Genomic DNA, 13,660 nt, shown 5'->3' on the forward strand with positions numbered 1-13,660 from the left:
TGGACGGCCACTCACGGCGGCTGCTGGCCGCTCACGCTGGCTGCTGGCTACACACGGTAGCCCATGGCAACCCACTGCAGCAGGGGCTGCAGCCTAGCCATCTCCGGTGACTCACGGCAGCCCAGCTCCAGGTCGATCTGTTGTTCGGCATCTTAGCTGTAGAGGGCAGTGTCACTGGCCCTCACATGTGGGATCTGAACTGGAGGGCCTCTGGCGTTCCAAGCCAGCTCTTAACCAACGCGCCACTTGGCCGGCCTAGTACCATTATTCTTATGCTCTTGTGCTGAGAGGTACAGTAAACAACAGACAGATGTCACAACTACACCCTTTGTGAAAATAGTTCCGCTCCTCTGTTTTAGGTAGAAGTGGACAAGTCACGGACCAACATCCATCTCAAAGAGCTCATCTCACAAACCCTGTACACAGTCAGCGTTTCTGCCGTGTATGATGAGGGAGAATCTCCCCCAGTGACTGCTCAAGACACTACCCGTGAGTTGCAAAAATGCTTACTTGATAGTTGGGAAACAATACTACATGCACACACAACTGAACTTACTAGGTCATTTTGTTTCTTAATGCTATTTTTTTTTGGTCAGTATTTAATAATGTTTGGATTGATATTTTGTTTTTCACTTATTTTCTTCTTCTCTTCTACCTTTATGTCCATTGCTTTTATGATCATTTCTATCCTACTGTTATTCTATCAGCCACTGTCACTATTCATCTTCTGGATGCTTAACTGCTATGTGTGTGGGGTGGGGTGAGGGGAAGAAAATACATTCTTGGCGTATGTTGGATATTTTCTCTGGAAAAGTTGCATTAATTATCAAATATTTTTTGACATCTTACTATATGTAAATAACTATCGGGGTTAACAAAATAGTTCATGATTTCATTGTGGTGATAAGAAAATGGGTTGACAATACATGGGATCGTGTAAGGAAGGTGAGGTATGTGGCACTCAGATTGTATACTATTGGATTTCAGAGGAAGGGGAGACTTCCATACTGGAAAGGTGGGGAGATACAGAGCAACCTGCCTCGCCCCTCCTTCCCTGCTCCATTCTGTTGCCTCTCCGAGGGACCTCAGTTTCTCTCCCTCTCATGGTACTTCCATAGCATTTAACTCAATTATTTTTGCCTCTTGGTCTTTTTTTTTTATTTATTCTACTTTCTCCTCGATCCCTCCTGATGTAGGCAGAGACATATTTATTTTATTCAGCTTTGTATCTCCAGTGCCTGGCACCATGCTCAGCCCATAATTTCCTAGTTGAATAGTAGTTAAGAAATTGAGGTCTAAAGCCAGCAGCGTTCCGAAGAAATGTAATGGGAGCCACATATGTAATTCCAAGTGTTCTAGTAGCCCACATTCAAAAAGGTAAAAAGAGATAGATAAAATTAATTTTAATAATGTGTTTTGTTGAACCCAATATATCTAAAAGATTATCATTTCAACATGTATCAGTATAATTATTAATGAGATATTTCACATTTTTCATCATAATTCTTTGAAATCCACTGTGCATTAATTTTACACTTACAGTGTATCTCAGTTTGGACTTGCCACCGTTCAATAGCCACATGTAACTAGTGGTTCTCATAGGGGACAGCGCAGATCTAGAGAATTTAAATGACTTGCCTCCCCTCTTCTGGTAAGCTAGTGGTGGGATCAGTACTATAGTCTGGAGCTTTTCTTTCCTGTCCAGTTACTCCCTCAGCAGAGGCTCAACTGTCTGTACATCTTGTCACATGTCACAGCCTGCTCCTTAACATCAGGCAGTATCCACTTCTGTTTTCTCACCCTGTGATATCTCTTAGCAATTTCAGTTGCCTTCTTGACCTCAGTGCTTTCCTGGTAAGGATAATGGTTAGAGATGAAAATTGCTACGTGTGAGTAGACTTACAGCTTTCCATAAACGTAACATGTAGTAAAGAGAAACAGAAATCAGGGAAAAAATGGCTAGTGAAAGCAGGTAATTTAATATACTCAATTAATACTTTCAATATATGTTTTTAATCCTTAAGATTTCCTAATAACTTTTAGATACAGAGTTCATCCTTAACAGATGGTTTGATGGCAGTTGTGCTTGTGAAAGTGGCACCACTCTCTTTATCTCAATAGCCTTTTTCATTGTAATTATTAGAAAAAGCTTTCTGATGGCTCCAGGTTTTGTGTAATTGGCTTTGGTTACCAGGAGATAGAGAAATAATTGACCATGAAAGCTCAAAACTGGTGGCAGACATTTCCAACTGCTTGTGCTGCACACTAACTAGAGTGCCTGTGTGATGGAGGGAGTTTTAATTGGGATTTCAGCAGTCATCATCACTCTGGGGTTATTCCTTTGTCTGGATAGAGTCAGTACAGTCTGCTTCACATTGTGTTTAAGGTTAGTGACTATAGGAAAAGGTTATGCGTGGATTACTTAGATTATACATTTCATGGACCATTGAAGGCTCATGCACTTTCTGATATTATATGCCAAAGTTTCTGCTTAGTGTACTGTTGTGTGAAAGAGCCCATGATTTTTATTAGATTTTCAAAAAGTTTGAGATGCAAAATAATTAGGAACCACTGAGTTAGAAGAGCATTACTAAATGGTACCTTTTTAAAAAAATCACCATTTTAATAAAACATAATAATCACCTCTTGTAACCATACAGTGCTGTCTATTTTCAGAGCTCTCTGTTATATCTATCTTTCAAATGAACTGAATTGGTGAGATATTTGGTTTAAGCAATGTTTGCAGCCAGTTTTTCCAAGCCCATTAAAATAAAACAAGCCAGGTTTATTATATTAAATTAAACTTGTAGATCACATTAAAAAACTTAGTCCTGCCTTTTCTTACGATAGGCACGGTGCCGGCCCCAACAAACCTAAAGATTACTGAAGTGACACCAGAGAGTTTCAGAGGAACTTGGGATCATGGAGCTTCAGATGTTTCTCTCTACAGAATAACGTGGGCGCCTTCTGGAAGTTCAGATAAGATGGAGGTAGTGTTAACTCTCTTTCTTTCTTTCTTTTTCCTTTTCTTTTCTTTTTATTTTCAAAAGTCCCATTTAATTATAGAAAATCTTGTTCAAAATTTATATGAACTCTGTTGCCAGAAAAGCATCCTTTCCTACTAGTGACATTTGAGCTCATGGCATGAGTCAAAGCAGGAGAAACATCTGACTAAATAATGTCAACAAACTGCCATTGAGTGTATGATATATGTGGTGACTTAATTTTGCGTGGGTTTGTTTGTTTCTTCCTATTTCCCTAAGACCATCTTAAATGGAGATGAAAATAGTTTGGTGTTTGAAAACCTGAACCCGAACACTCTCTATGAAGTTTCCGTCACTGCCATCTATCCTGATGAGTCAGAAAGTGATGACCTGATTGGCAGTGAGCGCACACGTAGGTGTTCATCCTTTAGGACATTGTTATTTTAAAATTAATTTTGAAAATAGAGCTATAGCTATATTAGTAATATTCTCCCAAATTCTGTTTTTTTTTTAGTGCGTTTGATACCCTTAACAACACAAGGTAAGAATTTAATTTGCTGAATTATATGAATGTCCAGGTAATGAATGAATGAATGAATGAATGAATGAATGGATGAATGAATGAATAAATGAAAAATGCCACAGAATTCATCGCAAAAGGCCTTCTGCTTTTAAATTGTAAGGTGTTGATTGGGACTTTTTTTAAACAGGCCTTTCTTGAAAACCTTTGCTGTGCTACTGTTTGTTAAAGAGTCATTTAAGATTTGATGACCGTGATTTATCATGGGTCAAATTCAGTGCTAAACCTAGAAGTATTGATAGGTTTTATTGATTTCCTTGGGAACAGTGCATATTTTGGAGGGAGGCCTTGTTTCGCGTTCTTACTCTGTTTCTCAACAATCTTCTTTCAGCTCCAAAAAGCGGCCCACGGAACCTTCAGGTGTACAATGCAACATCTAACAGCTTGACTGTTAAGTGGGATCCTGCTAGTGGGCGTGTGCAGAAATACAGAATCACTTACCAGCCTTCAACGGGCGAAGGCAATGAACAAACGGTAATTGGTTTTGAAAGAATATTGGACAAATTCTATCCTTTTCTCTTCAAAATCCTTTCACTGCAGTATTTAGTTAGTCATGCTTATTATTTTGAGAGAGATAAGGTTTACTGTATTGGATGGAATTATTTGACTCAATCCCTGATGGAAACTCAGTAGATGTCCTCAAGGGAGACGAGAGGTGCTCTTCATGGTTGTCTCACAGAATCAGGCAAGTGTCTCAATGTGTCCACATTTCCCTTAAGAAACTATTACAACAGGATTATCCATGAAGATATCTAGATTTTTTAGTCTATTTAGATTTTCAATCCATATCCCTCTAGCTTAATCAGTGCTGAAAATTTCCTAAGCTTCCATGATTCAATTTTTTTTTGTTTGTTTGTTTTTTGCATGACAGAAGGTATCTCCTAGATCTGGTGTTCTCAGATCTGGGCGCCTAATTCATGCTATTTATTCTTTTTATATTTATCCAAGTAGAGGTTTCTGAGAAAGACAGTAGGACTGTAAACTCAGTCTTCATCTAATGTATCTTCCTAGTCTTCCCTTTTTTAACAGAGCCCTTGTCCATTTACCTTGCTTGCTTTAGTTGTCTGTCTTTGAACTTGCTCCAGCTTTGCTTTTATGAAAAGTGTGACTAGAACTGCACACATTATCCTAGCTCAGGAAGCACCATGATTTTTACACAGATGGGGTGATGCTTTCTGATTTATTTCAAATACCTCTTTTGGGAAGGTTGACTTTTTTTTTTTTTTTTTGCGGGGGGAGGGTGTCCATTATAATTCCTCACATAGCCTTAGAGAGATATGAGTTTTTAACCTTTTATCATCTGACTAGCCGAGCTCCAGCAAACTGGTCATACATCTTACCAGTTTAGAAGTGTTAGCATAGGTGGATGCTCATTAAAGGTGTGTGGTTAAACATCTCTGAGAGTACATAGTAAGTGGGTTTAGCTGAACCAGAAACCCTCTCATCACTGGTGCGACTTTTGAGTTGGCCTTTTGCGGTTTCTATAGAACCAGACTTAGGTAGTTTGGTGTATTTGGATTGAGAATTTGTCTATTTTAGTTGAATAGATTATCAATAATAAATTAAATATTAACTGTAATCAACTGGCTTCTATATAAAATAAGATAAGACCCACTTGATGGATTGATAGTTTAATGTCAGAAGCAGGTCTTCTTTTTGTCTGTGCCAGGCCAGGTTTAGGTAAAACTATAGAAAAGACTAAACTTCACCTTAACATTTCTCTTCTTAGTGATACTGATCCTCCAACTGCTGTCCTGCATCTCTTTTACTGTCTCTCAGCTATTTGTTGTCATTAGATGGAGTCTCATAAAATTAGCCTCTGAAAAGTGTTAGCTGATAACTCCTTTAGGTTTGTTATTCTTAGGGATCTTTGCATTTCAATGCTAGTCCAGAAATAATCAAAGTGATGAATCACTGATGCTAGAATTACCTTGGAGCATTAGACAGAAGTAGGCAGACACCCCTCTGCTTACTCATAAGGCTAATTCTACTAAGTGGATGCTTTTGGATTTGTTAAGTATCAAATGGCTTGTCCTGATACTTTTCTTTCATACCCTCAACTATTTAACTATATTAAAATTAGCCACTGTAGTTCAGTTTTCTCACATTGAGGATGGCTGCAGTGATTGACTGAGGTTTCCCCTGGCACTCAGGCTGCCTGAGAGGATGGGTGGGAAGTGGGAAACATCTGGACTGTGGTAGCACATCCAGCCATCCACATGTGTACTCATTAATGGGCAACATGCCATTTTCATGCGATTTTAATTAGTATGGCATAAACGTCTGAATTTGGTAAACTGTTAACAAATCATACACATTTTCTTTCAACAAGATAGCTAGATGACCTTAAGCAATGAATAAAATGCTTAAAGCTCTATATTCAGAAGAAATTTAAAAAGCGTCATACCACAGGGCTGGTATCATGGAGATGACTGGGAACCCCAATCCGATTATGTCCTGGCAAAGGGTCTGGTCACGTAGTTTACACAGCTAATACTGTGAGAGTGGCAGTGTTTGGGGGGGAACACCAAAAGCTTTAGATCTTTTGCTGAATCATTTTAATGTGTTTCTAAAGCAAATAAAAAACATCTGTAAAAAAGTCAGAAGTTTCTTTGCTATCTTCAGGTTCCTTTGTAGCGCCCTTATGATTAATGCCTTTTTGGGAAGAGATCTGTGAAATGTGTTATGGATGAAATTTGACAGCACTGGAGGCAAGCAAGTTGAAATATCTTTTTGAGGTCACCCGCTTAAGGCTTAGAGTCCTTTTTTTTTTGTGATCCAAGGTGCATAATTCACATTTAAAATTATACCAGAAGATAGATAGCTTTTCAACCTTCACTGTAGTACGTGTTTCCAGGCCTTGGTAAGGATCTCAAACAGCTTCCCTGCAGAAAGAGCTTTCTCTAATAGTGAGATGGCGAGAACGAGGTTAACACTTATTCCTGTTTTACTTAAGACCACGATAGGAGGACGACAGAACAGTGTGGTCCTGCAGAAACTGAAGCCCGACACTCCTTACACAATCACTGTGTCCTCCCTGTATCCCGACGGTGAAGGGGGTCGGATGACGGGAAGAGGCAAGACCAGTAAGTGAACCCAGACTCCCGTAGCTCCTTTAATAATTACCGCTGGAACAGAATCACATCTTTATCTGGAAACACAGGTGACACAGAGTTTTGCTAATCTTTTAAAATGCATTTTAAAAATGGTAGTAATTGTTTTTAATATCCTTGCTTGGAGTTAGTTAACTGTCTCTGTGGAGAAAGACATTTATGACTTTTTAGGATAAAAAAAAGCTCTGGGGCAAAAATATCTCATGGAGAAATGAGACATGTACCAGATTACAGCAGACATTCTTTAATTTATTCACTACTTCAATAAGTATTTGTTGGGTGCCCATTATGGGGTGCCTGCTGTATTCTGGTATTCCTGGGAGATATGAGTGAAGCCGTGTTTCACGTGTGCTTGCTTAAGATCATACTGTGGTGTTATTTCTGTGCATTCCAGAACCTCTGAATACTGTGAAGAACCTAAGAGTGTATGACCCTTCTACCAGTACCTTGAATGTTCGCTGGGACCATGCAGACGGAAATCCTCGTCAGTACAAGCTCTTCTACACACCAACAGGAGGTGGTCCAGAGGAACTGGTAATTATTTCCTATAGTGAAAAATGCATGTTTGTTTAAACTGTAGTGAAATGAGTTAAAAGTAGAGCTAAAAGGGTTAACTGATTTATTTTAGTGCTGAAGAAGTTCATATTCATTTAATAGAACTTGACAGTGGATAATAGATTGGAGCCTTAGTGCCTGGGTGATAAGGGGATTGAGGAGAGTTGGGGCTGGGGGAAGTAAGCATTCCAGGAAGTTCTGAAGGGGAAGGCTAGGGTGAGTGTAGGGGTCTAGAGAAGTCATTATAACCACTGTAACCATTCATGTGGGGGCACATCATTATATTCCAATATTACAGAGCTTACTTTTTGACTTGGTCTTGCGTTAATATTTTGAGTATTATATTGTATGAAGTATTATTTCTTTTACAAGTTTTTAAAATCAAGTGCTTTATGTTTTATTCAATCTTTAGGTACCAATTCCTGGGAATACCAATTATGCCATTCTTAGGAATCTGCAGCCAGATACCCCATACACTATTACAGTAGTTCCTGTTTATACTGATGGTGATGGAGGACGCACATCAGATACTGCAAAGACATGTAAGTAAGAAGGCGGAAAACTCTAATTTTTTCATTAAAATTTTTGCTTTTCATTCTAAAGGTCCTATAGGCCCATTGTTAAAGAAAATTTGGAAAATTCAGAATGATAGACTAAAAACATAAAATTACCCATAATTCACCACCCAAACACTACCAACTACTACTATTTTAGCATAGGGAATAAAAAAATTTATAATGACATTTGTTTTCTGAAATGATCATTTTAAGATTTATAAATGTGTATACAATAATTAGAATGCCACTTTGGTTATTCTCTTTCACTGACAAAAATTCACTGAGCTTTGCTTTGTGCTTTATACATTTGTGGAAAACAGTGTTGTGAAATGCACTTTTATAGTGTGAATTGTTGAAATTTGTTCATCACATTGCTTGATTGCATATTTCTCTGGTTTCTGAAAAAGTGCTTTTTGGCATTAAAAAAAATCTCTGTGCTTTCATTTGACATTAACATCTTGAAAAACAGTTTACAGTGGTTTTACTGTTTTTTGTTGTATTGCTTAAAGGCTTTTGTGTGTACTTATAAATATTTCTTTGGCTTTAGAAATATACTTGCTGATGGCTAAACAGAAGCAACTATGGATGGCTTCTTTTGGTAAAAGATTAGTGGCCTGGAAAGATGATGTTAACGTCTAAACTGGAGTTTGGGGTTAATGTGTGGATTTAATTTGTTTTTCAAAGTCCCTATTGGGGCAGTTAATTAACAACTGAGGATCTTATTTCTCCCTCCTTTTGCTTTTATTTTTAATCAGAGAAGACATTCAGTAGCTATTTGTTGAACGAAGAAGGAATGAATGAAAGGATGAATGATTGAAACTGGCTGACTGAATTAGATGAGCTCATAGCTATTTTTACTTGAAAGGCAGACATTGTAAAATTCTTCCTCTTTATCTCTCCATTACCTATGTTGGAAAAGTGAAGCTTCTTTTCCAGTTTTTTTTTTTAATCCCTTAACTGTTGTCCCTTTATGGCTAACCATACTGCTACTTTTACTAGCTTGTTTTTATTGGCAATAAGTTTGCTTCCATACAGACAAAGGCCATAATTGGCTAACATTGAGTAAATTTGGATTTGGAGCCTTTAAACCTGCTTTTGTATGTAGACAATTAGAAGTTTAAGGGGGTAGTATTTTATCCTTTTACACAGTGTAAATTCTGGAGAAGTGATAACAAAAGCTCAACATGTGTAAACAGACTTAAGAAATACGCATTGGCTTTTCCTTCCTCAGTGGTGAGAGGACTGGCAAGAGACATCCAAGTGTACAATCCGACGCCAAACAGCCTAGATGTTCGCTGGGATCCTGCCCCTGGGCCTGTACAGCAGTATCGCATTGTATATTCTCCTGTGGCTGGCACAAGACCCTCAGAGTCTGTAAGTAATTTTGTCATCTTAGAGCTCAGCAATTGAATTTTGTAGATTCTACTGCGCCTCCTGCCGTGGCTGCTAGCCCAGAACAATAAGCCAATTGTTGGTGTGGCACCGAGTCTCAGAAACTTCATTTCCTGATGAATGTAAGCTCATGTTTATGCCATGTTGGGGAGCCTGTGACAGTGCAAACCACAAACATGCCAAAGTATAATGATTAAATGATTGCATTTGATAAATTAAGGCAGGTGTATCAACTATAAGATTAGTTAGCAAAAAATGAATTTGGGAAAATGCAAATTGGTCTATATGAGTTAAAAACCCCGGTAATAAATGCAAATCATTGCTAAACTTTGTCAATATGGGCTTTTGTTATAAAGTACAAATGTCTTTATTATGAAACTGTCTTAGATTATCCCTTCACTGGCTCTTGGAAATAGCCCAATTTATTTTCAATTCATAGTACTTTCAGTTTTTTAAGTAGATTAGTAATTTAGTAATCAGAAATTACTAATTTGAATAAAAACAGTATGAGAACACCTAAGGAAAAGTAAGTTTATAGAATAACTTTATTTACAAGTCTTTATAAAATGATGATGAACAAAGAAAAACAAATGATGATCAATACTTGTGTTCTGTAAGAATATTGATTTGCAAGTCCCTGTGTATGGTAGGACATATTCAGACAATGTTGTCCTTATCCATTGCCTAGGATTGCTCCCTATTTTAATAGAAAAATCTCTCCACCATCATTGTAGAAGCCTCTTCTATGTGTATTTAATATTCAGGATGTTCTTGGGTAACTGTCAGGAGCCCTGGATGTTATATTTGAGAATCTTTACAGTACACATAAAGGCGAGATAATTGAAGCTACTGTCAAGTGTGAACTATTTTTTTTGGAGAGGAAATTTCTGAAGATAAAGTGCATCTAATGGTGTGGGCTGGGCATATCTCACGAGGAAGCACAGTAGTTGGCTTCTGACATGTCTGGGCTCAGCCTTTTATTATCAAAGTTATTATGCTGACTAATAAAAGACTTGGAAAGCCTTTGGGTTGTCATCAGGCAGTATTTGGCATTTCCTCCCCTCCAGATTGTGGTGCCAGGAAATACCCGCACGGTGCACCTGGAGCGGCTGATTCCAGACACACCCTATTCCGTGAACATCGTGGCTCTCTACTCAGACGGAGAGGGGAACCCCAGCCCCGCCCAGGGCCGAACGCGTGAGGCAGAAATCCTTTCTCCACCCCACTCCCTTGTAACGCAGTTGGCAGGGCTTCTCTGAGCGAGTGAGGAATGGGAGGTGGGTGGTGAGTGAGAGGTGGTGAGAGCTTTCTTCACCTTTGTGCAGGTGAGGGGAGGCCTGGGATTGTGGTTCTTTCTGTCTGGCCTCCCCCACGTTCACACTCCAGGCTAAAGCTTCGGATTCATGACTACCCTTCATGCTGAGTGAACTTCGCTGGGTTGTATTCTTGTCCAGGACCTAAGTGAAGGAGGCTTCTCCCCCAGTTTTCTGCCCTTTAGTGAGTCTTCTCACCAAATGGGCACTTTGCAAACGTGAGGGCTTGGCCTCTATTGTTCATTAAACAGGAAGTGGTTCTCATGGTTAAAATAATCCCTTTCTTTCCTTGTTTGTACCTTTAGGTTCAAACCTAGCTTTATGCCCCTGGAAGTTCAACATGTAACTGTAGCTCTTTCTACTTGTTATGTTTTCACATAAAACCAAAGAAGATGCATATTTTATCATAAGGAGTAAACAACCTAGTGAATGGTGAAACACCTACAAGTTCTTCCTTAATCTGACCTGAGTAAAATTCTTTTATACCCCTCCCTCCACCTCCATGTCTGTCATGCTTACAGGTAGGCAAATAACTCGATTGCATTTTATTTGTTTAGTACCACGAAGTGGACCAAGAAATCTGAGAGTCTTTGGGGAGACAACCAATAGCCTCTCTGTGGCCTGGGACCATGCTGATGGGCCAGTTCAGCAGTACAGGATCATTTATTCTCCCACTGTTGGTGACCCAATTGATGAATATGTGAGTCTGATTCTCATTTATTTGAGCATCTTATAATTTCTGACCTGGTTGGAGGGTGAAAAAGCTAAGCCTTCTTCTTTAGGAGGGTGGTGGGATTAGGGTTGAATCCTTGACTCTTGTGTGCAAGTTACATTCTATATGACTTTGTTGGACATGATATTGGGACCCCTGGAATGTGCCTTGTATGGCTGTCCACATTACAGAGAATCAGTGTCTTTGGGGCTCACTTCTATTCCAAAGACAAATTTAAAACTGTCTTATCTCATGCAATGCACTCATGTTTTTAACCACCTAATTATACCGTAGGAATTTAGTCTAGTGAAAGGTGAGGCTGATTATCCTGAGCTATCTAAATTAATGTGCAAATGTGGCGACTATTTCAAATCTTACCCTTTCTTGCAATCTATTTTCTTTATAAGATCTTCCATAAATACACCAGTGCTAATGGATCTCTCTTTTCTCTAAATTTAACATTTTTCAGTACATATTGTTTTTGGAATATATATATATACTCTAATATTAGCTTCATATTTTTTGAGTGTCATATTTTTTCTCTCTAGAACCAGATTCAAGTTTTCTTGTAGCTTTCTCATAGCTTTTACTATGCATATCCATTCGTTATGGATGGAAAAACTCAGCACTTTCATTAAAGTTTAGTGATTAATTGATGTTATAGTTTAGTGGAAGATTACACAAAATGTTGATTGTAAAGCAGTTAGGCCTGGTTTGCACCATTTTGCCACATACATCCTTTTTGATCATTCTCTTTTCATTATCCCTAAGTTATAAAATATTTAATCTACTTGAACTTGATATATTAAGCTTTAATTCAAGCCTCCATTTTGTTAATCAGAAACACATGTAACTGCCACTTAGTGTTTCTAATCAAAAAGAGATAAGCTGAATTGCCACACTCAGTTTGCCAAAGCAAAACCCATGCTTTAGTGTTTGTTCAGCCTTCCCACGTACAAATATACATTTTCCCTTCACTTTCTGAAAACAGGAAAGATATAATTTCTTCCACTAATTCACCATTTTGTAACCAAGGGACTCTAACTTTGGGAATCACTGGCATAAGTGATTCACACTGTTTATATTATAAGTAAAGCTTAGGGTTGAAAGGGAGATTTAGAACTCTATCTGATTCATTTACTCTTCGTGGAGTTAGTTAAACGTATTTTCCATTTCTTCTTTTTCATCTTTTCCACCTAATTAGTATCAGCCAAACTGATACTCTTGAGGGCAGAAACCCTCACCAATGTATTCGCTGTAGTTCGTACCATGCCTGGCTCACAGTGAGTACTTGGGTACATGCTTGTTGAAAGAATATATGAAAATGTAACATGTACCAATGAGAGATGAAGCAAACAAACATACTACTGAGCACTGCAGTACTCGGTAATGTGTACTGAGGTGTTGTAGGTGTAATTGCCTTTCATTCTCACAATTTCCTTCAGAGATGCTAAGTCACTAGCCTGGTAAATGGCTAATCTGAGATTTGAGCCCAGATAGGTCTGACTCTAAAACCATTTTCCCACGCTGCACACAGGCAGTGTAGACAGTTTGCCTTGCTATGAGCATTGTGCAACAAAAAAGAAAATATGAAGAAAACATACTGTTTTATGGGAATACATATAACAATATTGTCTTTTGATCTGGAAGTCCTCTAGCAGATAGTAAGTTTATAATTTAACTTCCCCTACAGACCACAGTCCCAGGAAGAAGAAACAATGTAATACTGCAGCCCCTGCAATCTGATACTCCATATAAAATTACCGTTATTGCTGTTTATGAAGATGGAGATGGCAGCCATCTAATAGGAAATGGAAGAACTGGTAAATGTCTTATCCCTTTTATAACCTTTAAATTTTGTCTTTACCAATGCATCGCAAATACCACATCAGCACTGCATTAACATTTCTATTAGACATTGAATTTTGTCAAAATGATATTAAAACAGAATTTGTCTTTTTAAAAAGTCCACTAAGAGGAGAAAAAGGAGAAAAAAATCTGCATATTTTACTTTGCTTGAGGTTGTTTATTTTTCCTTTGGAAAACCATTGCTTATTCTCTAAATGATGTTTTAGTTTGTGTGGTATCAGTTAAAGTTGTAGGTGGTAACTCAGTCAATTTATCAGCAAAAAACACTCTGTCATGATAGAACCTTAAGTCATAAATAAACAGATGATTAGCATTTATCTTCCATCTTTACTAATGTAGATTTTTTAAAAAAAATTTTTTTATTGTACTAAGTAATTTATGAAGAATTACCAGTGTTCAGGCCCTTCTTCTAGCCTACATTGGCGGCAATTTCTCATGGTTTAGAGCAAAGATTCTCCAGTTTGGTTGCTCATTGAAATCACCCGAGGAGCTTTAAAAATTGCTTTGTCTGGGTGCCACCCACCAATATACTAATGTAACTGGTCTGAGGTGTGGCCTGGACCTGCTGATGTTCTCATGTACAGC

The 13,660-nt window shown here is 38.2% G+C and overlaps 1 protein-coding gene across 6 annotated transcripts in view; it reads left to right on the top strand.

Annotated features, from left to right (window-relative positions):
- Positions 1-13,660, top strand: part of COL12A1 (collagen type XII alpha 1 chain) — a 114,233-nt gene that overhangs the window by 58,909 nt on the left and 41,664 nt on the right. For all 6 annotated transcript variants that reach the window (XM_019651600.1, XM_019651602.1, XM_019651599.1 and 3 more), the window contains 12 exons: positions 360-489; positions 2,851-2,990; positions 3,264-3,396; positions 3,499-3,525; positions 3,896-4,038; positions 6,521-6,650; positions 7,072-7,211; positions 7,645-7,774; positions 9,021-9,163; positions 10,249-10,378; positions 11,052-11,194; positions 12,900-13,029. In XM_019651600.1, coding sequence (XP_019507145.1) covers positions 360-489; positions 2,851-2,990; positions 3,264-3,396; positions 3,499-3,525; positions 3,896-4,038; positions 6,521-6,650; positions 7,072-7,211; positions 7,645-7,774; positions 9,021-9,163; positions 10,249-10,378; positions 11,052-11,194; positions 12,900-13,029 — 1,519 coding nt within the window. The remainder of the gene's footprint in view (positions 1-359; positions 490-2,850; positions 2,991-3,263; positions 3,397-3,498; positions 3,526-3,895; positions 4,039-6,520; positions 6,651-7,071; positions 7,212-7,644; positions 7,775-9,020; positions 9,164-10,248; positions 10,379-11,051; positions 11,195-12,899; positions 13,030-13,660) is intronic.

This window comes from Hipposideros armiger, unplaced genomic scaffold (assembly GCF_001890085.2).
Source record: "Hipposideros armiger isolate ML-2016 unplaced genomic scaffold, ASM189008v1 scaffold_162, whole genome shotgun sequence".
Classification (NCBI taxonomy): domain Eukaryota; kingdom Metazoa; phylum Chordata; class Mammalia; order Chiroptera; family Hipposideridae; genus Hipposideros; species Hipposideros armiger.